Source organism: Salmo salar, chromosome 02 (genome assembly GCF_965601325.2).
Source record: "Salmo salar chromosome 02, fSalSal1, whole genome shotgun sequence".
Lineage (NCBI taxonomy): Eukaryota > Metazoa > Chordata > Actinopteri > Salmoniformes > Salmonidae > Salmo > Salmo salar.
The window spans coordinates 24,973,848-25,000,107 of NC_138292.1; the positions used below are offsets into that span (position 1 = coordinate 24,973,848).

At 44.4% G+C, this 26,260-nt stretch overlaps 1 protein-coding gene across 2 annotated transcripts; it reads left to right on the forward strand.

Moving 5' to 3' along the window:
* The first annotated feature begins 4,329 nt into the window (after positions 1-4,329).
* On the forward strand, positions 4,330-26,234 carry LOC106577470 (uncharacterized). Of its 2 annotated transcripts, none has more exons than XM_045712981.2 (9): positions 4,330-5,445; positions 5,937-6,096; positions 17,121-17,229; positions 21,237-21,438; positions 22,123-22,211; positions 22,399-22,479; positions 22,727-22,894; positions 25,081-25,186; positions 25,272-26,234. In XM_045712981.2, the coding sequence occupies exons 1-9, from the start codon at positions 4,794-4,796 to the stop codon at positions 25,790-25,792; spliced, it is 2,088 nt and encodes a 695-aa protein (XP_045568937.1). In that variant the 5' UTR covers positions 4,330-4,793; the 3' UTR covers positions 25,793-26,234. The 2 variants fall into 2 exon arrangements, with proteins under 2 accessions (XP_045568937.1, XP_045568938.1); XM_045712982.2 differs by having other exon boundaries at positions 22,402-22,479.
* Positions 26,235-26,260: the final 26 nt, after the last annotated feature.

Genomic DNA, 26,260 nt, shown 5'->3' on the forward strand with positions numbered 1-26,260 from the left:
AATACACACTGTCAAGTGTTGTGGTCCATATTTTAATATTGTCTGATTTTGCACCTTGTCGAGACAATTACAGTTCAAGTTGAGCTCATGAACAAGTTCAATAAGTTCACAGTCCCCAAATCCAGAACAAATTCCAGAAAGTGTACAGTGTTATATAGAGCCATTATTGCATGGAAGTCCGCTCCATCTCATATTGCTCAAGTGAACAGCAAACCTGGTTTAAAAAAACAGATATAGCAACACCTCAGGGCTTAACGCCTCTCCCCTTTTTGACCTAGGTAGTTTTTGTGTATGTACTGATATGTAGGCTACATGTGCCTTTTGTAAAAAAAAAAAAGAAATGAAAAAAAACATTTCGGTAGTTCTGTCCTTGAGCTGTTGTCCATTAAAGTTCTGTATGATGTCATGTTTCATGCTTTGTGTGGACCCCAGGAAGAGTAGCTGCTGCTTTTGCGAAAGCTAATTGGGATCCTAATAAAATACAAATACCAAAATATCATGAATAAGGAAATCCATTGCAGAGTGTGTGAGGCTTGCCATCGTAAAGCAACCATTCTCTTGGCTGCTGTTAGGTCTGGGTGTTAGGTTTAGTGTAGAGTTATCATTAAGCAGTAGCACATTGGAAAGACGTGGGATGTGTTAAGATAAAATGCTTGATAATGATGAAGCCAAGTCACAGTTTACCAAATGTTGGAAACCACTTATATGCACCTTTCCTGTACGATTAGGTCTCTACTGCCGACAAGTGGCAGAGACTGGAACTGCATTGGCCTGGTAGAATTCTTTATAACCAGGCTATACTTACAACATCCACATGACGGAGAGACTGGCAAGAAGTTCACAGTCTGAGGGTGTGAGGCTGCTCACTGCACCAAAGAGATCTCCAAGTGTATGCTGCAATGTTTACAAAGACTTGGGGTCTTCCCTGCATCATTCTCCAGTGCCAGTCACATTCAGTTTGTTGCCAATTTACACTCAGTGGTCAGTTTATTAGGTACACCACCCCGTTCACGAAAATGGTTAGCTCCTACAGTGAGTCACGTGGCCGTGGCTTCTATATAAAGCAGGCAGACAGGCATGGAGGCATTCAGTTACTGTTCGATTGAACATTAGAATGGACAAAACGAGTGACCTAAGCGACTTTGAGCGTGGTATGATCGTCACTACCAGGCGTGCTATTTCCAGTATCTCAGAAATGGCCGGCCTCCTAGACTTTTCATACACAACAGTCAGCGGCAGTCCTGTGGGAAGAGACAGCTTGTTAATGAGAGAGGTCGAAGGAGAATGGCAAGAAACGTGCAAGCTAACAGGCGGGTCACAAACAGGCAAATAACAGAGCAGTACAACAGTGGTGTGCAGAACAGCATCTCAGAACACACATCCCATTGATCCTTGTCGTGGATGGGCTATTACAGCAGACGACCACACCGGGTTCCACTCCTATCAGCTAAAAACAAGAAGAGTGGCTTCAGTGGGCACGCGATCACCAACACCGGACGATTGAGGAGCGGAAAAACTTTGCCTGGTCCGAGTCTGATGAATCCTGGTTCCTGTTGCGTCATGCTGATGGCAGAGTTATGATTTAGTTTAAGCAGCATGAGTCCATGGCCCCATCCTGCCTGGTGTCAGTGGTACAGGCTGCTGGTGCTGCTGGTGTAATGGTGTCAGTGGTACAGGCTGGTGGCAGTGGTGTAATGGTATGGGGAATGTGTTCCTGGTGCACATTAGGTCCCTTCATACAATTGAGCAACTTTTGAATGACACAGCGTATCTGAACATTGTTGTTGAACATGGCTACAGAGGGGTCCAAGATGAGTGTACCTAATAAACTGGCCACTGAGTGTATATCTAATGACACTAGGTGGCCATGGCTCCCTTTTATAGCTGCATAATTAATCAAATTCACATCAAAATCACAATATTGACATGTGCAATATCCATATAGCAAGAGATCCATATCGCATGCAATATTTTGAAACACCAATAAGCCGCTGTTTGTCGTCTCTCTACCTCTCCTCATGCCTTCTCCTCGCTGTTAGATTCACTATAAGTTTGCATGCTGTTCTGTAAGGTTTAATGCAGTCAACAGATTGTTCCAAACAAGAACAATGTTGTTTTCCACTTTGCTTCTTAATATAAATCATTCTATTTCAAATGGTTCATCCAAGTGTTTTGATCTATATCGCAAGTCAAATTGCAATCGCAATATTGTGTTTTTTTTTTTAATCGCTATTCAATTTTTTGAAACATATCATGCAGCCCTGCCTCCTTTCACTGTCTCAGGGTGTTCCATCTTGTCTGTCCATTCACCTCTACACCACCACAAAACCATCCTGACAAGGCCCTGTTCTTAACAGCATACTGCACTTTTCTGCATTTTGACGAGCTGAGTATAAATACATAAAATAAGGGCAGAAGTCACTCATACAGTCATGAAGAGATGGGTTCTGTATGAGTGTACGGTTGGACAGGGTAGCTCAAACAGATTAAGATTAGGATCACTTTATTGGTCAATTGCACACAAGGTCCAACCAAAATTTGACATCTGCTTTTAACCCAACCCAACCGAAAGACACAGGCTTTTTTTGGAGAGGTGCTCGGGGCTGACACACTGGGCGCCGGGGGAACTGTTATTGTGCCTAGCTCAAGGGCACAACGGAAAGTAATGGCATCTAGGATTTGATACGAGCAACCCTCTGGTTTCAGCTCACTTCCCGCCAGATTTTTCATGTGGCTTGTGTGGCTCAGTTGGTAGAGCATGGTGTTTGCAACGCCAGGGTTTTGGGTTCGATTCCCACCGGGGACCAGTATATGAAATGTATGCATTCACTACTGTAAGTCGCTCTGGATAAGAGTGTCTGCTAAATGACTGAAATGTCCATTTTTCCCATCGGATCCGGAATTCCAACTGGCAACCGTCCAGTTGCTGGTTCACCTCTCTAACCGCTAGGCTACCTGTCTCCAACAGTTCATGGTAATGACCAACCCACCACATCCCACACACAGGAACACAGGACACCTTGACTATCTACTGTATCCAGCAGCTGCACAACGTGTCAGCACAGATTCAGCAGGGTGTTTCAGGGACTTTAGACACAAAGCTTGATTTTCTGTTGGCGGTTCCACACTTCGATACATCTGAGGAAAGTCCCAAATTGTCCCTGGTAACTAAAGAATCAGCTGGGGGCGGGCACCGACAAGGTTGGGTGAGAAGTGTGTGTGTGTATTGCGGAGTGGTGTGGTGTTTGATGGAGTAAGATGTGCAATGACACAGAGGCCCAGGTCAGAAGGCTATTTAAGATTAGGATCCCTTTATTGATCAATTGTACACAAGGTCACACTGAAATTTGACCTCTGCTTTATCTCAACCGCTCCAAAAGACACACACACATATACAGTTTGGAGGAGGGGGCTGCCACATTGGGCGCCCGTGGAGGAGGACTTGTGGGGGGTTAAGTGCCTTGCTCAAGGGCACAATTCCTTGACCATCAGATTTCCCCATCTGACCCGGGATTCGAACTGGCAAACCTCCAGGTGGCTCACCACCCAGAAGGTTATTTTCTCCAATGACAGAGGTCAGATGGTCAGACAGAGAGTCATCCAGTCAATGCTCCATCCAGTTACTGCTACAGGATATGAGTTTATCCCCAATAGGCCTATCAACTGTGGGGAGATCCCGCTGAATTGGTAAACCCTGGGAAACTACAGTGGAATGACACCGACGACACCATATGATCAACCCATTAGATCACATGTGTCAAACTCATTCCATGGAGGGCTGAGTGGCTGAGGGTTTTCTCTCCTCTATCGTACTTGATTGATAAATCAAGGACACTACTTCGTAAGGAACTGCCAACACCTGGTTGTCTATTGCTTAATTGAAAGGAAAAAACTGCAGACACTAGACCCTCCATGAAATGAGTTTGAAACCCCTGGATTAGAGCACATGCAAACCCCTTTTTTCCTCACAACTTCCTGGTGCCAAATGCGCTCTATACAGAATTCGAGCATTGTTTCTCTAGCATTGTTTGTGCTAGTCCTGAATTAAAATCAGAAAAAACATTTGGTATCGTTGACATACTAGATTAATCCATAGCCCAAACCGGGGTAAAACAGGCATTCAAACATTAAGTGAATGAAATCAATCATATATGCCTTAATTACCATTGAACACTTCAGTTACGTAGGCTACACTAAACCTTTAATATTTTAAAGGTGTTGGTTAAAAAAAGTAGACCGTCGGAGCGCACTGTTTCAGTTTGCAAACAGGAAGGTAAAGAGTTAATTCTTATCCGAAAGGGAAAGCCCCGGTTTCGCGGATTTGGTTATGTGAATGAGAGAGAGAGAGACAGTTTACGGACTATTTGATTCGTTGCAATAAAAGAAGGAACACAATAGCCTATTGATTTTCTTCACTTGCCTACCTGCACTTATATTGCAGGTGTGTTACCGTCAGTTAGGTTATTCAAAAGTCTTATATTTATCATTCTGAGCATTTACTACAACTCAGTTGTATGATTTAATTATTTTAAGAAACGTATTTGTATCAGTTTACACTAATCTTCTCAAAAGGAACATTTATGGATTTGGAGAATATCCTCGAGCCATTCTTCTATTGGCATGGCAAATTACATTATTAAACTCCCAATGCAAAACAACATTTGGATACTTTCGTGGAGAAGGAGACTGTGCCTAGGCTATAGAAAACATACATTGAATTGACATTGGAATCACTGCTATGTTTTGAGACGACAAACACCCGAGGCTGATTCCAGGATACTTGATTCGTGTTCATGCGGAGGACCATGACCATGAACGGTCACCAGACTCAAACCACAGTGCCGCTGGATCTGAGCACCACAACGAGGGAGCGTGGGAGCGGCGCCGACAGGACTCCCACCAGCAAAGGTCGCTCCGTCAGTGTGAGAACGCAGTATCCCGCTGCCCCCCTCGCGGAGGATGACTGTCCAAACGGAAATCCCAGCCACACTGTGGAGCCGCTGGAGCATCGTTGTGGAGTGTCGTTGATAAAACCTCCTGTGAAAACGGGAAACCCGGCTTTTCTGGAGAAAAAACACTCCCCAGCTGCAACTTCTCACACGCCGTTCACTCCGAACCCTGGAGAGAGCAGCACAACAGACACACGAACACAGAACATATCTTCCTCGTGGCTTCCTTTTAGGAAACGTCAATTTCCTACTGAATGGGAGACGCCGGAACAGTCACGTACCCCACCCGGGAGAGAGGAGCGCTTATCCCCCTACAAAAACAAAGACTTGTGCTGCAGACCGAGTCCTCCAAAGATTTTATTAAAGAGCTACGACGATGAGAGCATTGGTACCCTGGCATCGGTCTCACACAGACAATTGTCCGCCGCCAGCGGTTTTGACAATGAACACCAAAGCATCGATCCGGTTCGTTCAATGCAAGCACTCCGGTCTTACTGTAAGTTAGTCGCCCTGGCAAAAGACAAGTGAAAAAATATTTAAATGAAAGTGTACAGACAATTACATTATTATTCAAAGTTTATCCTATCGCATGTTCATAGTTTTTTTTCTCCTAAGGATTACAACGTTTGTTTTGCTCTATATCAGACAGTCATGTTATAACTGTATTCATTTGACCATAATCAAAGTTATTGGTTTGAAAGAGAATATACTGCTGAATCAGTTAGTGGTCATTTGCTTTTATGAGTCAGAAACGGATTTTCTCTGTGGAATGTTCGTTCATAGATCGTGTGTCATTGTGCAGTGATTAGTCCTTGTTTTGGAACCCCAGTCATTGAGAAACTGTTTTGCCAGACCTTCCAGCGATAAATGATTGAACTGATTAAAAACTTGCAAAACATGTCAATGGGTCACCTGTAATTTCCTTATTTCATGGCATTGTACCAAACATCTCTCTCTATCTACCCCCTCCCTCCCTCTGTCACCCAGATCCCTATCCAGGGTACCCATTCTACTCATGGCCCAGCAGGTCACCGCTGGTTTTGAAGGTGCCTGTCTCTCACCTCGAGTCCTCTCTTTACCCCGGACACACCGAACACCTGCTGGCAGATGTTGCCCTGGCGACACGCCAAGACAACGATGGCGACACGTATGTTTGTTTTTGAAAACCCTACATGCATTGAACTTCTGTTAGTCTCATGTAGCAGATGGGGCCTAGAGTAGTACTGTTGCCCTGTGAGGGTTCCTTACTAACCCTAACTTCCTGCTAGGAGCTATGGACTGGATCGAGTTCAGTAAGTCATTTTTGTTTTCCATTTCAATTTTTTTTTACATATGACCCTGATCAGTTGGGTATGTGTTGGAGGGAGAGGAGATGTCACACAGTCTGTGTTTGTTTCTTTTGGTCTATGATTCACCTGGCTGTGAGGGGTGTGTTGGTGGTGAGAGAGGAGTGTGCTGTGTGTACCCTTACCCCACCCCACCACATTCTTTACCTTCATTTCACTTCCTGTCTCTGTAATGATTAATGGAGCCAATTCTCTGCTCTGCTGCTCAGTGAAAGTGTCACTGGGTGAGGGGGATTCTGGGATAGAACTTAATCTCTGTGATCTGTACTCTGTGTGTGTCGTGTTCTTTGTCTGTTTGCATTGTTTGTGTGAGTATTCATGAGACACTGGCTTGTCTCTGGGAGGCTGGGATGACTATTAGAGTAAGGTGACCAGATAACAACACATAACAAAAAATAACTAAGAAAGAAGATTAAAATATCCCATGGAATTAGAATTTTTTTGTAACATTTTTTTATCTTTATTTATACACCTTTTTCTCCCCAATTGGTAGTTACAGTCCTGCCCCATCGCTGCAATTCCCGTACGGAATCGGGAGAGGCAAAGGTCAAGAGCTGTGCGTCCTCCGAAACACAACCCAGCCAAGCCACACTGCTTCTTGACACAACACCCGCTTCACCAGGAAGCCAGCCGCACCAATGTGTCGGAAGAAACACCGTACACCTGGCGACCATGTCAGCAGGCGTTGCACAGATGTCGCTAGTGCGCGATGGGACAGGAACATCCTTGCCGACCAAACCCTCCCCTAACCCGGGCGATGCTGGGCTAATTGTGCACACCCCATTAGTCTCCCGGTCATGGCCGGCTGCGACAGAGCCTGGACTCAAACCAGGTTCCTTAGTGGCACAGCTAGCACTGCAATGCAGTGCCTCAGACCACTGCACCACTCGGGAGGCCACCCATGGAACTATTTTTAACTATACATTTCCGCTACAGTCCTTTCAAATACTTTAATTATTTATAACACAGAAATTGATTAACCCCTCAAATGTTTCTTAATTTTAGCCTACCGTGGTCATTTTTGAATCACCCCAGTTTGGTAGCCTATGTGGTTGGAAAGGTTTTCTGGCTATGGGCATGGTTGTTCATGCGGTTGTTACAATGTATCACTGACCAAATGTTCTCATAGAAGGGAGCAAACAAGTTTGATACAAGTGGTGAGACAAATTTGACATTGAAATCCGATTGCATACAGCTTTTGATTACTGAAATATCAGCCTCAATTTAACTTCAGAGTGGCTTTTCTTTCTGGGGGATAATCAGGGACATTTCCGGTACTAGCCGGGGACAGGCCACCAAAATCGGGGACTGTCCCCGGGAAATCAGGGACGTCTGGTCACCTTATGTTTGAGGTTAAGGAGTGGGTGGGGTACATTAAATCACATGTTAATACCAACCTCACGCACCGATGCCCTCTCCGACCTTCAACACCTGAGCACTCACCCGTTCACTGACAGAAATGTGAGGACGATACAAAAACACTCATGTGACTGAAATCATAAGTCCATCCAAGAATGGCATTGCAAAGTCATGTTCCTGTAGTTTAAGTGCTGTGTGTCACTCATTTGCATCCCATCACAACAAACACATGATCGAGAGAGTGCAGACCTGGATGTGGGTTTCGAGACACAGCAGTTCCGCTTGGGATGATTTCATGTGATGTAGAGCCCAGGGACCGGCACTGAAATCAACCAGGAAGAAAACACCTTGCCATCTGATCACAAGATGTTTAAGAAAATGTATCCTTATAAAAGTTCATTTGCATTCCAGTGCTCGTTTTTTTTGTATCTTTTTTAAATATATATTTTTTTTAATCAAACAGTACCTAGGTGGTTGCGCTGGGGCTTTTGGGTGCTGTTCTCATATTTGGGTGCTGTTCTTATGAAGTCAAACTACTTGATGAAGTGGTAGACTGTAAAGTACATTTCCCTGGCTGGTACCTACTTGTATTGTGGTCTGTCTGATGAAAAGTTAGCTTTCAGCAGAAAGACAGTGCTGCTTCTCAGCCCCCCACCATCCCCAAGTGTGTCTGTGTGTGCGTGCTTACGTCAATGGGGTGTTAATCCTCAGTTCTCATCGCCCCTCAGTTTCGGGAAAACCTCTGAGCGTGCGCCTCTCAATGTGTGACTGCGGTTTTCTCAGGTCTTTCTGTATCTCTCTGTTTTCATTTCTGTGTGTTTTTAAATGAATGAGCTCAAAAACCCAAACATCCGCTCCTCACTTCCTCATTTACCGCTCGCTCTCTCTCTCTCTCTCTCTCTCTCTCTCCCTCTCTCTCGCTTTTTCTTTTGATCTCTTCCCTGCTTATCTCTCATTAACATTCTCTCACCCCTCTGTCACACGCTCCCCTGTTCATCTCTCACCCCTGTCTCATTCTCCCTTGTTCATTGTCCATCTAGCTGCTTGATTGAGAGACAGCTGTGCAGTCAGTGCAGTAACATGGGGACAGTACATCATGTATTTGTGATGGGTATTGTCATGCTTTTAGAATACAGGTGGGGATGAAGTTTGTTCAGCAGTTTCTTGCAAACCACATGTATAGTACCCAACAACTTTGGCTCACCGCTGTGCTTGGCCAGGGATATGCTTCCAACCTATGCAGACATGTAGGTAGGGGAGGGGTCAATAAACTGGAGGAAGTAGCTATAGTGCTGCCATGGCAAAAATCAAATCAAACTTTATTTATATACCACATTTCTTAGAGGATACATTTGCATTTCAAAGTGCTTAACAAATAAAATAGTAAAACAATAATAAAATAAGTGGACATGAGACTAATTGATTAAAATAAATATAGAATGGTATACCATTTTTTTATTTTTTATTTAATAGTATGACTAAAATATTAAAAGCAAGGCAAAAAAGGTTATGTCTTAAGATTTTTCTTAAAAATGTCTCCAGTTTCTGAGGCCTGCCCTCAGATCCTCCTGCAGTCTGTTCCAAAGGCCAGGACCATAGAGGCTGCTTTAAAGATCAATAAATAATATATCTAAAACTAACAGGCAACCATAAAGGCTATGTCAGGCTCCAGTCTCAGGGTGTCCCATGTGGCTCAGTTGGTAGAGCTTGGTAATTGCAATGTCAGAGTTGTTGGTTCAATTCCCACTGAGGTCCAGTTTCCAAAAAGTAAGAAATGAATGCATTCTGGCTAACAACACCTGCTAATGACTAAAATGTTTTCTGAAAAGGATGTAAGTTGGACTGTGGTGTGTTTCTGGTTCCCTTTTTGTTTAATACACCTGTCTTAAAGTCATCACTCTCTCAAGTGGTCTGCTGGCCACAGCAACCCGTATTCCCTCACCTCCCCCCAAACAGGATGCCGTATGTATGCCACTGCCAGTCTCTGTCACTCAGTGTGTGTTTGAGTGTGGCCCAGCGCTCCTGCGTCAGTGTGCTTTGGGTTATCTGGGGCTGTGGTCTGCCCCACTTCCAGGAAAGCACAGTTTCATCTTGAGAGAGAGAGAGCGAGAGAGAGAGCGAGAGAGAGAGAGCGAGAGAGCGAGAGAGCGAGAGAGAGACACACACACCTTGTTCAAGTGTGTGATAATCTCACCATTGAGTGGAGACACCTGTTACTAGGTCAGTTAGGTGTTTGATAGCTTTTTGAGGAATGTTAGGAGACGCACCTCGCAAATAGTCATCTGGGGACTCTTTTTAATCAGAACTGATGCCATTACTGTTGCCATCCTCATTGTGCTGCAATAATGCATGTTTGTCGTCTACTCACATACTCCACACATACATGTTTACTCCGTGACGAAAAGACTGCTGCAGATTCATTCATTCTGCTTCCTCACTGCATGGGAGAACCCAGTCAGTGGTTTTTGATGGATTACCTATTATCACTGTAATCACTTGAATGCCAATGTTGATCTTGTGGGAGTTTTTAGGTAAATGAAGGCGGTAGTGAAGTGCCGCTACTGTGAGCTCCGGAAGGACTTAGCTCTAGGCTATTTGCGCAAGGGATAAGTAGAAATCAGGTACGCTTATTTTATGATGTTTCCACCGGATCAGAGCATGACATTTTTTCCCCCTTTCATGCTGAGTGGTTATTGAAAGAGAGCTGAAAATATTTTTCAAATAGGATGACCTTGACATTCTCAATGGATGTAAAAACAGACTTAGTTTACTCACTGTTTGAGGTGGGAAAAAAATGACTTTCAGAAGTTCTACTGTGGTGGTGAGGTAAGACAATCAGAAATACTATCAGATCCCCAAATGGGCACATTTCTAGGCCTACATTTGCACGCAGACCAGGTAGCCTAGGCCTACTTGTATGTATAATCAGGTGCTTGTAAATTGACAACTCGTAAATGGAATGAAATAAACCAAAACATGTTCCTCAGAAGTGTAGCCTAGGTTGTGCAGTCCTCAAACAACGTGTCCACTCCGACAATGAGAATGGTAAAATACTGTAGTAATAATATATTGAATGCATTAACAAAAATTACCATAAAACATTGTAGACTAGAAATTATGGAAATGAAAGGTAAATGTACTACTGGTGATACTAATGAGCAATCCCAGCGGCCTCCGCAATGGATTAGTCCACTGAGACAGACGGGAATCCGACAAGACTCTTTTGCCATAAAAAAATATATACTGCTCAAAAAAAATAAAGGGAACACTTAAACAACACATCCTAGATCTGAATGAATGAAATAATCTTATTAAATACTTTTTTCTTTACATGGTTGAATGTGCTGACAACAAAATCACACAAATAATCAATGGAAATCCAATTTATCAACCCATGGAGGTCTGGATTTGGAGTCACACTCAAAATTAAAGTGGAAAACCACACTACAGGCTGATCCAACTTTGATGTAATGTCCTTAAAACAAGTCAAAATGAGGCTCAGTAGTGTGTGTGGCCTCCACGTGCCTGTATGACCTCCCTACAACGCCTGGGCATGCTCCTGATGAGGTGGCGGATGGTCTCCTGAGGGATCTCCTCCCAGACCTGGACTAAAGCATCCGCCAACTCCTGGACAGTCTGTGGTGCAACGTGGCGTTGGTGGATGGAGCGAGACATGATGTCCCAGATGTGCTCAATTGGATTCAGGTCTGGGGAACGGGCGGGCCAGTCCATAGCATCAATGCCTTCCTCTTGCAGGAACTGCTGACACACTCCAGCCACATGAGGTCTAGCATTGTCTTACATTAGGAGGAACCCAGGGCCAAACGCACCAGCATATGGTCTCACAAGGGGTCTCAGGATCTCATCTCGGTACCTAATGGCAGTCAGGCTACCTCTGGCGAGCACATGGAGGGCTGTGCGGCCCCCCCAAAGAAATGCCACCCCACACCATGACTGACCCACCGCCAAACCGGTCATGCTGGAGGATGTTGCAGGCAGCAGAACGTTCTCCACGGCGTCTCCAGACTCTGTCACGTGCTCAGTGTGAACCTGCTTTCATCTGTGAAGAGCACAGGGCGCCAGTGGCGAATTTTCCAATCTTGGTGTTCTCTGGCAAATGCCAAACGTCCTGCACGGTGTTGGGCTGTAAGCACAACCCCCACCTGTGGACGTCGGGCCCTCATACCACCCTCATGGAGTCTGTTTCTGACGGTTTGAGCAGACACATGCACATTTGTGGCCTGCTGGAGGTCATTTTGCAGGGCTCTGGCAGTGCTCCTCCTGCTCCTCCTTGCACAAAGGCGGAGGTAGCGGTCCTGCTGCTGGGTTGTTGCCCTCCTACGGCCTCCTCCACGTCTCCTGATGTACTGGCCTGTCTCCTGGTAGCGCCTCCATGCTCTGGACACTACGCTGACAGACACAGCAAACCTTCTTGCCACAGCTCGCATTGATGTGCCATCCTGGATGAGCTGCACTACCTGAGCCACTTGTGTGGGTTATAGACTCCGTCTCATGCTACCACTAGAGTGAAAGCACCACCAGCATTCAAAAGTGACCAAAAGATCAGCCAGGAAGCATAGGAACTGAGAAGTGGTCTGTGGTCCCCACCTGCAGAACCACTCCTTTATTGGGGGTGTCTTGCTAATTGCCTATAATTTCCACCTGTTGTCTATTCCATTTGCACAACAGCATGTGAAATGTATTGTCAATCAGTGTTGCTTCCTAAGTGGACAGTTTGATTTCACAGAAGTGTGATTGACTTGGAGTTACATTGTGTTGTTTAAGTGTTCCCTTTATTTTTTTGAGCAGTGTATATATATTTTATATTGCTCAACAAAAAAAATGTTGGTCGACCAAACAATCGACAAGTCGACTAAATGGGGTCAGCCCTACAACAGATACACTTGTAAACGTGGTCAGGGGTGTTTTGTATGGTGTGTGGTGATGGGTGGTTCTCACTTACCGGAAAGGTGAACTTTGAGGAAAGAACCGACATACACGGCCAAACACAAGTTCTGCTTTTCACACTGATCAGACGGCTGAGTGGCTTCACTGTGCCGTATGGCCGTTAGTCAGGTCAGATTGCGAGAGAGGGGCGTCAACACTGTCGCACGTTTTACTGTTACGAGACTGTCTTGTGGTCATCTTCAGTTGCACCAGTCACCACAGTGCCGGTTAGAACTACACTTGTATGGAGATGGGTTTCAATTCCAAAGACAAACTGTCATTCCTATTGTGTCTTTCTCTATGTGAAAGATTTGTTTACTCAAGTTGAACAAGAATTGAGGAAAACAAGGTTGTATTGGCTATGGTTTGTTGACATGTTTTGGTCTGTTACACTAGCTACACGGATGAGATGGCTAGTTGTGATTGGTTAGACCTGCCTTCTGCATTGACGTCAGTCAAACACCCGCCTCCAAACCTCAGGCTCTGTATAATGTTACCACATATCTCCACACCTGTGCTATGCATTATACGTGTTGTGTTGTGATTGTTTTGTGAAAGATGCATCCATCCAGCCACTCTAAGTGTGTGTGAATATGAAGGTCTACGGTGACACAGGTTGATCAGAGATGAACAATGTCTCAATGATCAGTCTGTATTAGTAACATACTGCCCTATATGTTCCTAATGCATAATGTTAGGTTTAATAACTCATAAGTGCAGGTAGGCACGCACCTGTCTTCAAGAGAGGCAGTTATGAGATCCACCCAAGGCCGTATGCTGATAAGTGTTCTGTTAGGACTTGCCTTAAGCTGAGAAAGAATAATGTTTCGGCTTGGCACCCAAATATTACTTAAGCTGTCAAGTCCGTCTCTCTCTGCCTGGCAAAACAGGGCTAAGCTGTATGACCTCTCCCTATCTCACACACGAGCCCTCCAACATAAGTTGTGATTTTCTTTTTTAAAACCTGTTTAATTTGTTGATGCTAAGGGAATTGTTGGCTCAAGCTATGGACTAGTACTATTTCTACCGAACAAAAATAGAAATGCAACAATTTCTAATATTTTACTAAGTTACAGTTCATATAAGGAAATCAGTCAATTGAAATAAATGTATTAGGCCCTAATCTATGAATTTCACATGACTGGGAATACAGATATGCATCTGTTGGTCACAGACACCTTAAAGGTAGAAGCGTGGATCAGAAAACCAGTCAGTATCTGGTGTGTCTACGATTTGCCTCATGCAGCGCGACACATCTCCTTCAGAGTTGATCAGGCTGTTGATTGTGGCCTGTGGAATGTTGTCCCACTCCTCTTCAATGTCTGTGCGAACTTGCTGGATATTGGCGAGAACTGGGACACGATTTTATTTTTTATTTGACCTTTATTTAACCAGGTAGGCTAGTTGAGAACAAGTTCTCATTTACAACTGCGACCTGGCCAAGATAAAGCAAGGCAGTGCAACATAAACAACAACAGAGTTGCACATTGAATAAACAAACATACAGTCAATAATACAATAGAAAAGGTATATATACAGTGTGTGCAAATGAGGTAGGATAAGGGAGGTAAGGCAATAAATAGGCCATAGTGGCGAAATAATTACAATATAGCAATTAAACACTGGAGTGATCGATGCGCAGAAGATGAGTGTGCAAGTAGAGATACTGGGGTGCAAAGGAGCAAAAATAAATAACAGTATGGGGATGAGGTAGTTGGATGGGCTATTTACAGATGGGCTATGTACAGGTGCAGTGATCTGTGAGCTGCTCTGACAGCTGGTGCTTAAAGTTAGTGAGGGAGATATGAGTCTCCAGCTTCAGTGATTTTTTTTTTGCAGTTCGTTCCAGTCATTGGCAGCAGAGAACTGGAAGGAAAGGCGACCAAAGGAGGAATTGGCTTTAGGGGTGACTAGTGAAATATACCTGCTGGAGCGCGTGCTACCGGTGGGTGCTGCTATGGTGACCAGTGAGCTGAGATAAGACGAGGCTTTACCTAGCAAAGACTTATAGATGACCTGGAGCCAGTGGGTTTAGCGACGAATGTGAAGCAAGGGCCAGCCAACGAGAGCATACAGATCGCAGTGGTGGGTAGTATATGGGGCTTTGGTGACAAAACGGACGATGTCGTACACATCGATCTAGAGCATCCCAAACATGCTCAATGGGTGACATGTCTGGTGAGTATGCAGGCCATGGAAGAACTGGGACATTTTAAGCTTCCAGGAATTGTGTACAGATCTTTGCGACATGGGGCATTATCATGCTGAAACATGAGGTGATAGCGGCGGATAAATGGCACGACAATGGGCCTCAGGATCATGTCACGGTATCTCTGAGTATTCAAATTGCCATTGATAAAATTCAATTGTGTTTGTTGTCCGTAGCTTATGCCTGCCCGTACCAGGGAGGCAGATAGCCTAGTGGTTAGAGCGTTGGACTAGTAACTGAAAGGTTGCAAGATTGACTCGCCCACACAACACCATACACGTTGTGAGGTTGGTTGGACATAATACCAAATTCTCTAAAATTACATTGGAGGTGGCTTATGGTAGAGAAATGAACATTCAATTATCTGGCAAAAGCTCTGGTGAACATTCCTGCAGTCAGCATACCAGTTGCATGCTCCCTCAAAATTTGAGACACCTGTGGCACTGTGTTGTGAGACATCTGCACATTTTAGTGGCCTTTTATTGTCCTCAGCACAAGGTGCACATGTCAAATCTAATTTTATTTGTCACATGCGCCAACTACAACAGGTGTAGACCTTACCGTGAAATGCTTACTTACAAGCCCATAACCAACAGTAAAGTTCAAGAAATAGAGTTAAGAAAATATTTACTAAATCAAAATAAAATGACTTGGGTGACTGGAGTCTTTGACAGTTTTTTGGGCCTTTCTCTGACACCGCCTGGTATATAGGTCCTGGATGGCAGGAAGCTTGGCCCAAGTGATGTATTGGGCCAGACGCACTACCCTATGTAGCGCCTTACGGTCAGATACTGATCATCCTGTTTAATCAATCCCACACTTGTCACGTGGATGGATTATCTTGGCAAAGAAGAAATGCTCACTAACAGGGATGTAAACAAATGTGTAAAAAATTTGAGAAATAAGCTTTTGGAACATTTCTGGGATCTTTTATTTCAGCTCATGAAACCTGGGACCAACACTTTACATGTTGCGTTTATATTTTTGTTCAGTGTAGTTATGTGTAGGAATGTATGACATAACTTACAACTCTCTGAAAGAGGATGACATATGTTTTGTCTCAGGACATAACATTTGTATTGTATAGGCCTGCAGCACGTACCATTTGTGACCAGTGTTAAAAAGCCAACAAGGTAGATGCTGGAGATTAAAAAGGTGTTCTGCTAAATTTGTTTTGTATAAGAGCTGTCATAGAGTTGTCTTTGAGCAATGCATGAAAGATGGTCTCTTTGTGTGTAGGCCTATGTATTTTTCTTTATCTTCCATTTCCACTTTGCAGTATGCAAATATGTTGTTACTCATCTCCTCAGACTGTCTTTAGTTGTATGTGCATTAGGTAGACATGCCAAACACCGATATGTTCTTTAGTCTGTTGTAACTCTGTATAATGGACAACAGATCAGGAAGTAGACCAAAAAAAACGTACATTTCTGTAAATTTGTGCTAACCCCAAATTCTCAGTGAAGGTACTTTTAAATTGTTCTCTCAAAATGTCCCTACCCAATTTCCTGTCATAACCTTTTTCTCTTGTTCTGCATTTATGATTGATATTCATTGGAGGAAGCTGAAAGACATGAAAACACACAGAAAGCCCCTAATAGAGACCGTAGTTTTAATGGTGATTATCTTCCCCAATACAGAGGGCTGTGCCATTGTCACACAACAGGAAATTATACCAAACCAAACGAGTTTACTGAAATTAGTTTCTGATATTTTTTTTTTTTTCAAGAACTCCTGTCATTCTTCCTTATTCCTCTGTTCTTTCACTTTACATACCATATAAATAGCAGTTTCCTAATCACCTTGATCAGTTTTCAACAGGCTTTGTAATGAGTCATGCACCACACTGCTCTCCTCTCAGCCTAACTGTCAGTTGTGGAGAATCAGGTCATAGGTCAAGTGAAGTTGGCCAGTGCTCAGTCATTCAATAATATATAGATTATGGGTTAGCCTGAATTTGTCAAAACATATTGTGGGCTTGTGTAAACTTTCTACTGCAATTGTGTAAAGGTTTTACACACAGCCAGCCATCACATGCCACATGCCAGCCATCACATGCCAGTTCGTGTGTCAGTCAGTTTGTAGGCCATAGGATTTCTCTGGCTTAAAGGTTAGTCAGGATGTTTCTGTGTCAGGACATATCAGCAGCCACTTTACAATCATGCTGGAGTTGTGTGAAAAGGATGTGTGTGTCAATTTATTGGTTTAAATATCAGAATTTTGTGTGTAGTTTTGACTTGGGTGTGTGTGTGTGTGTGTGTGTGTGTGTGTGTGTGTGTGTGTGTGTGTGTGTGTGTGTGTTTGTTACAGGGCTCTTCACATAGCAGTGGTGCAGGGGCAGGAAGCTCAGATCCAAAGAATGATCCTTCTCCTGGGACTGGTTCACACAGACCTGGACATCTACAACAACCTGAGACAGGTGAGATACATGCACGAGCACACACAGCTGTGTTTTTAGAAATGTTAGGAGTTTTTGCAGTGTAAAAAAATCTTATTTTCCCTAACCCCAAAACCCTTAAGCTTAAAATAGCATTTGTTTTCCTACCTTTTTCAGGACATTACGGTGAAATGTTAGGACATTGGGGTCCTGATGATATAGGAAAACATGTACACACATACACACACCTGCCACTCACTGCAGACTTCAGAGCACAATAAGGAAAGGTGTGAAAGAGGAAGTCCTTGATTTCCTCCTCACCCAGCCTCTTTACTGTACAGACACCTCTCGGCTGCCGGTTATCAGAAGAAATGTAGTTTCTGGTTACCTGTGCTTAACGCAGGCCAAAGTCACATGCGCAAGCCTATTGCTTGGAAGGATGTGCTATGATTGGTAGCCTTTGTTCAGGGCTGTGTGTTCTGAAGTGATGTTGATTTGTGGTCTGTTCTGTTGAGTTCCATCTTCTGCACCTTTCTCAGTCTATCAATGCCCCATGGCCTTTTCCCATCACTTTCAAATGAGTCCTCTTCCTCCCTCCAGCGTACCACCACGCCCTGTCAATGCCACATTCTCTCTGCAGCTCTGGTAGTCTGCTTAATCACCCCAGAGAAATCACCCTGAACCCTTCATACACACACACACACACACACACACACACACACACACCACACACACAGAACTGGGGTTTCAGACAACACATTGCTCACTTACCAGAAATAACGTCGGTACCATTTGTTGTGTGTTCTCAGCGTTGACGTGAGACTGAGGCATTTACAGTGATATCCTGTCTGTAGTGTATAGTCTAGCAGACAGGCTGCATACGTTCATGCCATGTGAGGAGCCAGGGGGAGATTTCAGTCCAGGCTGAGAGACATGATGTTCGCCACGATGATGTGACTACCAGATAGGGTAGTTTTGTTATCTAGCACAGACCTATTGCCAAGCCTGACAACCCATTTTCTAATTGTTTATTAGATTTGTCAGTTCTAATCACAAGTAAATGACTATATAGGATAGTCTGTAACCCCAAATAAAAATCTTAAACACACTCCACAATAATTTCACACAAAGCCTGCCAAGCTCTTTTGACAATGCCAGATAATTATACTGTGTCAGCAAAAAAACAACTTTTTCTAGCAGTTCAATATATGTTGTACAGTCCAAACAACACTTCAGTGGTCACTTTAATTAAACGGTTTGACAGAGTTAATACCAGTACTGAGTTGCATGTGCACATTGTGCGACTACCAGATCAGCTGCAGCACTGGTGCTATGAAACAGCTGTTTGATACTCCCACACTGTCACTACTACTAACCAAACACTGACATCTACTAGCTGGTGCACTTCCCAATTCTCTGGCCAATGCTACTCCCATGTTAGATTATTCAAGTTCCCTGGAAACTGTTCAGATATTGCAAATTAATGACCATGTCCTTAATGCTACTGTTGCCACTTTGTACATTATGCTTTGGCTGTCTGTGTGTGTGTGCTTGTGGCATGCAGTGTATTGTGTGAGGCTTCTACAGTGCATGTGTAGTGCATGTGTATGTGCACTTAGTATCCTCATTCTGAGAAGTCACATGACCCCCCCCCCCCCCCCCCCCCCCGCTGTTTCTCAACATAAGTTGTTGCTGAGGTTTAGAGGGTAGAATCAGGGACTTTCCCTTTCTGCGCTAGTCTCCATCTCTCTGGCTGTCTATCTCTCTGATCTTAACTCAGTACATTGTGAGTTGACCCCTCCTATAACTGCATAAATTATACAAATTATTGAAACTTGTAAAGACGTAATAAAATGAGCTCTTCCATGGTATGGTAAGGGACTTTGTTAGTCTTTCCTGGGAAGTTGCACAACTAGAACATTAACAGGAAGTACACCCAATGCACACCTTTAATTTCTCATTGTTTTTACCTCCTCCTCCCCCTGTTCTTTGTATCTTTGTCTGGCACACAACCACCTGTTCAAGGCTTTTCCTCATACCTAGAACTCTCCCCTCCACTCCTCTGTTCTTCTGGTTTATCTGCTCATTTCATTGGAATTTAACTCTGTGGACACACAGCCAGCAGGGGAGAGGGAAGGGATTTTCCCTCTCTTATCCCGTCTTTCCCCTTGCCTGTACTGCTTCCAGCTATTCCTCTCCCTGGCTTTCTTACCCTATGCTCCCCCTTCTTCTTACCCACTCCCTCCCCACTCTCTGCCCCTCTTATCTGTTTTGTTGTTTGTTATTCTGGAATGGTTTACAGGAAGCTAGTACTAAACTCAATGAACTTTGGAGTGTTTGTGGACCATCATAAAAGCCTTTATTTGACCTGTGCCTTTGATTAAGTATTGTGACATGTTGCTGGTTACGTCCTTCACAGCTTCATGTTCAGGGACATTCTAGGAAGTACAAGATGACTGAGTCAGACTGTTGGTAGTTCATGGGAGGTCAAACACTAGGGTGTGTGTGATCAGTCATGAGTAACTGACGATTCAGGGAAATAGGAGTGTTTTCTCAGGAAGTGAAGGCCACTGGCATTGAGACATTGGAGGCATTTCACCAGTGTTTTCTCCCGCCAGTGCTTTGGTATTTTACTGCTGTTCTTTACTGGAACATAGCCTCACACACCCACACTCCACACACACACACACACACACAGTAAGTACGTGCTTTTTCTGAATCAAAAGTGAAACTAAATTATCATCCTGACCACTGAGATTGTTCAGCATGATTAATGATAGATTCCACATCAAGTGACTTCCCTGAACCCTTTCTGCATGTCTCTGGACATTGGACAACTGACAAAGTTAACATTTATCAAATCAGGTTTTATGAATTAAATAATCATTGGCCATCTCTGGAAGATCCTGGATTGCTCAAGTGCTTTCAGTAAACCCGTCTAGGGATTTGAATCTGCAATCCCCTGCATAGTGGTATGTCTCTGGAATCACCTGGGTCGGGTCCCGGGATTTCCTATACAACATGGGCTGTTCCTGACACCAAAACAGGTTTAACCTTATCAATGATCACATTCGACCTGGCTCGAAACAGCATTCGTTTTCTCAAATACCTTAGGTGCACCACCTAATTTTGAAACAAGAAAAAACATCTTTATGGGGCTGTATCTTCATCTCCTAGCTGTTTTGTATTTTGGACTTTGATGGTGTGTTTACCATCCCGTGTGGCGTTTTATCTTTATCTGCCGATGTCTAATGCTGATAAAGCCAGAAAGCCCTCTGTGCCCTGACTGGGCGGCTCTGGTTTGTTTGGGGACGTATGCCCAACCTTATCTAGCCCATTGTTTATAAGCTCTTGTGACCTTCCCCCTGCAGAACAGGATGGAGATGAAATGATGCGATTCCATTAACAGGAGTAATACACCAATCTCTTCTTCCTCCGCTCTTGGTTAAAAAAAAAAAATGGTTAACCTCATAAACCGTGCGTATGTACAAAATATACCCCCAAACATGCGTTCACGCAAAAGTTGGCATTTATAATTTGACTCCAAACTTTAGACCATGTGTATGCACAGTTTCTAGTGGTTGAAGTATTGCATTGCAAGCAGGCAAGTAGATTAGTATTTTGTGCAAATACGGGATATGATGGACACGCATAACAATAAACAAGTTAATAAAAAGATGCAATCATTTGCCTTTAGTGAGAATCTATTTCATTTATCTTTGCATTTTAAAATAATTAGAAATAGGCATTAATTCCTGGGCTATTCTTTTCCATGATCATTGCATAAAAAATCCCTCACCTTTTCTGTGATGGTTTAATACTCACGAGGTAGCGAAGGCCTACAAGGAGAAAGAGTAAAGGGGCACACAACCAGGAAACATGCGTATGTATGGCGTGTGCCAAGTTTATAAATCTCAATATTTTTGTACGTGTGGTGTCTTTTCATAAATAGTGACCGCAGATATTTAGTGTGAAATTTACAGTTATGAGGCCCCTGGTTTTCAAATGTTCTTGTTTAATGATTAATTTTCTATCTCCCTCTTTCTCAGACCCCTCTTCATCTGGCTGTGATTACCCATCAGGCCCAGCTGGTGGGGGCGTTGCTGCGTGCGGGTGCTGACCCGGGGGCTCTGGACCGTAACGGTCAGACAGCGGTCCACCTCTGCTGTGAACACGGCCAGCAGGCCTGCCTCTCTGTGGTCCTTTCCCACCCCTCCATCTTGACTTGCCTGGAGGTCAGGAACTATGAGGGTAAGTTACTACTGCTACTAAGTTGACCTCAATTCTGTTTCAATTGAGACAATTCAGGGGATTAATTTAAATTCAATTCATAAATTCAAAATTCCCCTTAACTTTCCAATGTGACCTAATTGACAGTCTATAGCAGAAACAGCCAGCTCCTTTGTGGTAGTCATGCCAGACATGACTAAAACAATAATAGATCTAGGATGTATACTACTACCCCAAATAAAGCCAGTAACGCCCCCACAATGATTACAACATTCATGCCTAATGTATAGGAATTCCCATATTCATGTGGGAATATTTCTGAGTTGCGACACAGATACTAACGTTATATGTAGCACACATTACAAATGTTTGCTGCCTGACTTAAGTTGTGTAAGTTGAATAGAATTGCACTGAAAATGACCTACCCATTTGATATGATTAGAGCTTAATCTACTGGTATTATTGATTCTCACATATCCCCCTGTTTGACTCATGCTGTGGGTCCCATGGTGGTGGGTGTGTGAGGCAGAGAGGGGAAGAGGGCATTTCCTGCTGTGGTGGTCTGTGTGACAAGTCTGGGCACAGCATGGTTTGCCTTGTACTCAAAACAGCAGAAAGTCCCTAGAATACACATGGGCTCTAGAGCATGTGTGCGTGTGATTCTCTCCCTAACTGCTTATCGCCGCCACCCCCCTCTTTCTCCAGGACTCACCCCTCTCCACCTAGCTGTACAGGGTGGAGACAAGGAGCTGGTCAGAATGCTGCTGGATGCTGGGGCGGACATCAACGCTATGGTCAGTCACCTCCCTCCCCTACCTAACTCTCCATCTCTCCCCTTAATGCTGGGCCATTTCAAATGGGCTTTGAGTTATTCTGGCATACTGAACCTACTGCATCATCCAATTACTCAATACCAGGTAATACTCATTAGAGTAATTCCAGTTCCACTTTACAGAATGTCCCCATTCTCCTCTCTCTAAGCAGGACATCAAGAGTGGCCACAGTCCTCTCATACACGCAGTAGAGAACCACAATATGGACATGGTGCACTTCCTCATAGAGGTAAGGCTACATGTGTTGTATGTGACTCCGCTGTTCTAAGTCAGCTCATCTATATTTAAAATGGTCTGTAGATCCTCCCCTGTTCCCCTTTAGATTTCCTTTCTGGGAAGATGATTTACAAGAAAAATGTTAAGTGATTCTGTTTAGTTACACATCGCCATCCAAGACTGACTGTGTTACTTATTTTTACATCTTGTCATCAATCTCCCGCTTCCTCTGTCCTCTCTCCCTGCCCCCTCCTCATCAGAATGACTGTAATGTGAATGTCCAGTCGTACAGTGGGAACACGGCCCTGCACAGTGCCTGTGGGCGAGGCCAGGTAGACACAGCCAGGCTGCTACTGAAGAACAGAGCCGACAGCAGTGTGAAGAACTACCACAATGACACCCCTGCGATGGTGGCCAAGAACAAGAAGGTGAGGGAGGAGAAAATTAATGCACTGGATCTATGGAAGAGGGTCTTTTTTCTGTTTCACGCTAATCAATAGCTTTACACGTGTAAGAGAATAAAAACTGAAGTTAGTGGGTTAAATGAACGATAGTGTGGACATAGGACTGAACTAATCCTTGTGGGTGCTTCCCTCTAGTGGATGTACCTAATAACAATTGTCTTGTCATCACAACAAACTGTACCAACAATAAAACACAAATAATCTAAGGAATGCGATCACTCAGTAGCAGGCCCCACAGATGCAGTGAACTCACTAGTTGTCATTGCAGCACTGTTAATGTGTCCTCTCAGGTAACCTAACCCTTTAGATCGCTGTCCCCAGGTAACCTAACCCTTTAGATCTCTGTCCTCAGGTAACCTAACCCTTTAGATCTCTGTCCCCAGGTAACCTAACCCTTTAGATCTCTGTCCTCAGGTAACCTAACCCTTTAGATCTCTGTCCTCAGGTAACCTAACCCTTTAGATCTCTGTCCTCAGGTAACCTAACCCTTTAGATCTCTGTCCTCAGGTAACCTAACCCTTTAGATCTCTGTCCTCAGGTAACCTAACCCTTTAGATCTCTGTCCTCAGGTAACCTAACCCTTTAGATCTCTGTCCTCAGGTAACCTAACCCTTTAGATCTCGGTCCTCAGGTAACCTAACCCTTTAGATCTCGGTCCTCAGGTAACCTAACCCTTTAGATCTCGGTCCTCAGGTAACCTAACCCTTTAGATCTCTGTCCTCAGGTAACCTAACCCTTTAGATCTCTGTCCTCAGGTAACCTAACCCTTTAGATCTCTGTCCTCAGGTAACCTAACCCTTTAGATCTCTGTCCTCAGGTAACCTAACCCTTTAGATCTCTGTCCTCAGGTAACCTAACCCTTTAGATCTCTGTCCTCAGGTAACCTAACCCTTTAGATCTCGGTCCTCAGGTAACCTAACCCTTTAGATCTCTGTCCTCAGGTAACCTAACCCTTTAGATCTCTGTCCCCAGGTAACCTAACCCTTTAGATCTCTGTCCCCAGGTAACCTAACCCTTTAGATCTCTGTCCCCAGGTAACCTAACCCTTTAGATCTCTGTCCTCAGGTAACCTAACCCTTTAGATCTCTGTCCTCAGGTAACCTAACCCTTTAGATCTCTGTCCTCAGGTAACCTAACCCTTTAGATCTCTGTCCCCAGGTAACCTAACCCTTTAGATCTCTGTCCCCAGGTAACCTAACCCTTTAGATCTCTGTCCTCAGGTAACCTAACCCTTTAGATCTCTGTCCTCAGGTAACCTAACCCTTTAGATCTCTGTCCTCAGGTAACCTAACCCTTTAGATCTCGGTCCTCAGGTAACCTAACCCTTTAGATCTCTGTCCCCAGGTAACCTAACCCTTTAGATCTCTGTCCTCAGGTAACCTAACCCTTTAGATCTCTGTCCTCAGGTAACCTAACCCTTTAGATCTCTGTCCTCAGGTAACCTAACCCTTTAGATCTCTGTCCTCAGGTAACCTAACCCTTTAGATCTCTGTCCTCAGGTAACCTAACCCTTTAGATCTCTGTCCCCAGGTAACCTAACCCTTTAGATCTCTGTCCTCAGGTAACCTAACCCTTTAGATCTCTGTCCCCAGGTAACCTAACCCTTTAGATCTCTGTCCCCAGGTAACCTAACCCTTTAGATCTCTGTCCTCAGGTAACCTAACCCTTTAGATCTCTGTCCTCAGGTAACCTAACCCTTTAGATCTCTGTCCTCAGGTAACCTAACCCTTTAGATCTCTGTCCCCAGGTAACCTAACCCTTTAGATCTCTGTCCTCAGGTAACCTAACCCTTTAGATCTCTGTCCCCAGGTAACCTAACCCTTTAGATCTCTGTCCTCAGGTAACCTAACCCTTTAGATCTCTGTCCTCAGGTAACCTAACCCTTTAGATCTCTGTCCCCAGGTAACCTAACCCTTTAGATCTCTGTCCTCAGGTAACCTAACCCTTTAGATCTCTGTCCTCAGGTAACCTAACCCTTTAGATCTCTGTCCTCAGGTAACCTAACCCTTTAGATCTCTGTCCTCAGGTAACCTAACCCTTTAGATCTCTGTCCTCAGGTAACCTAACCCTTTAGATCTCTGTCCCCAGAAAACCTAACCCTTTAGATCTCTGTCCTCAGGTAACCTAACCCTTTAGATCTCTGTCCTCAGGTAACAGATGTACTACGAGGGAAGGGCTCCAGAAACCAGCAGCCCAAAGCTCAGCAGTGTGTACCAGCCTCACCACACAGGAGCACACCCCAGTCACAGAACAGAGGTAATGGTGAGACGAGCACGTATTTTGATGTGCATCGTGCATTCAGGCACACAGTAAACTCATCACATCCCTCCTCTGTCCCCAGGTTCTCCATCTCCCAGCCTAGGCCTTTCACCATTGGCCACTCCCACAGCTTCGCCTCTTCACCGCAGCGCATCCCATTCCCCCAGGGCACCTCCCACTCCCTCTCCTCACAGCCAATCAGCAGAGAGCCTGTCAGGCCGCCAGTCTCCAATGAAGACCCAGGAGAGCGAGCAGCTGCCGGTGAGGCTTGGGTCCGACAGGATGACTGCAGTGGACATCAGCCTGGCCCAGAGAAGGACGTACTCACTGACCCACAGCTACCCTCCAGCAATGCACCACCAGTCCCCCATCACTGATGTTCAAATAGGACAATTACTAGCCTACTACTCCCCTGGAGTCCAGAGACCTCTTTATCCAGAGCCTCCCTTTATCCTCCTCCACAGCACCATCCCTTACCCAGCCACTGTCTCTACCGCCTCCCAAATGACCCCTGGCCAATCCCGGCCCTCCAGCCACTGCAGCGACCAATCAGATGTCTCCATCATGAGTGTCAGCAGCAGCATGGGCAAAGGTAACAGTTGACAAAGAGATGCGCTTTCAGTGTCCCTGCCGAGTTAGGTTCCACCACTGTTGGTTGGTGCCTAGAAGGACTTGAGCTTGAATCAAGAAGGTACAGTTTGTTTACTACTGTTGGACTATAGAGCCGGTATGATTATGTACCTCTAGATCTCAGCTGGATGCATTTGTCATGTGACTGCATTAGTCTCTTTACAAATCCATATGCAATGAAACCTACACTGGAAGAATGAACATTGCAGTTTCCTGAATATCACCGTGTGTGTGTGTGTGTGTGTGTGTGTGTGTGTGTGTGTGTGATGGGCTGTTTGGAAACTGGAGCTCCAGGAGGAGGTCTTGAATGCTGCCACCTTACTTGAAACTCATGATGCATTTTCCTTTTCTGGTTTACTTTGAATAATATATATATAGTGTGTATAATTGATAAATATCTTTCTACATCAAGTTATTTTCCTATGCACTGCTATTTCTTCT

Bases quoted from the DNA above. Each gene is read 5' to 3' on its own strand.
- LOC106577470 (XM_045712981.2), top strand. From the start codon at position 4,794: ATGCGGAGGACCATGACCATGAACGGTCACCAGACTCAAACCACAGTG. The intron at 6,097-17,120 runs GTATGTTTGTTT...TGTTTGTTACAG, and splicing joins CAAGACAACGATGGCGACAC to GGCTCTTCACATAGCAGTGG. The intron at 22,480-22,726 runs GTAAGGCTACAT...CCTCCTCATCAG, and splicing joins TGGTGCACTTCCTCATAGAG to AATGACTGTAATGTGAATGT.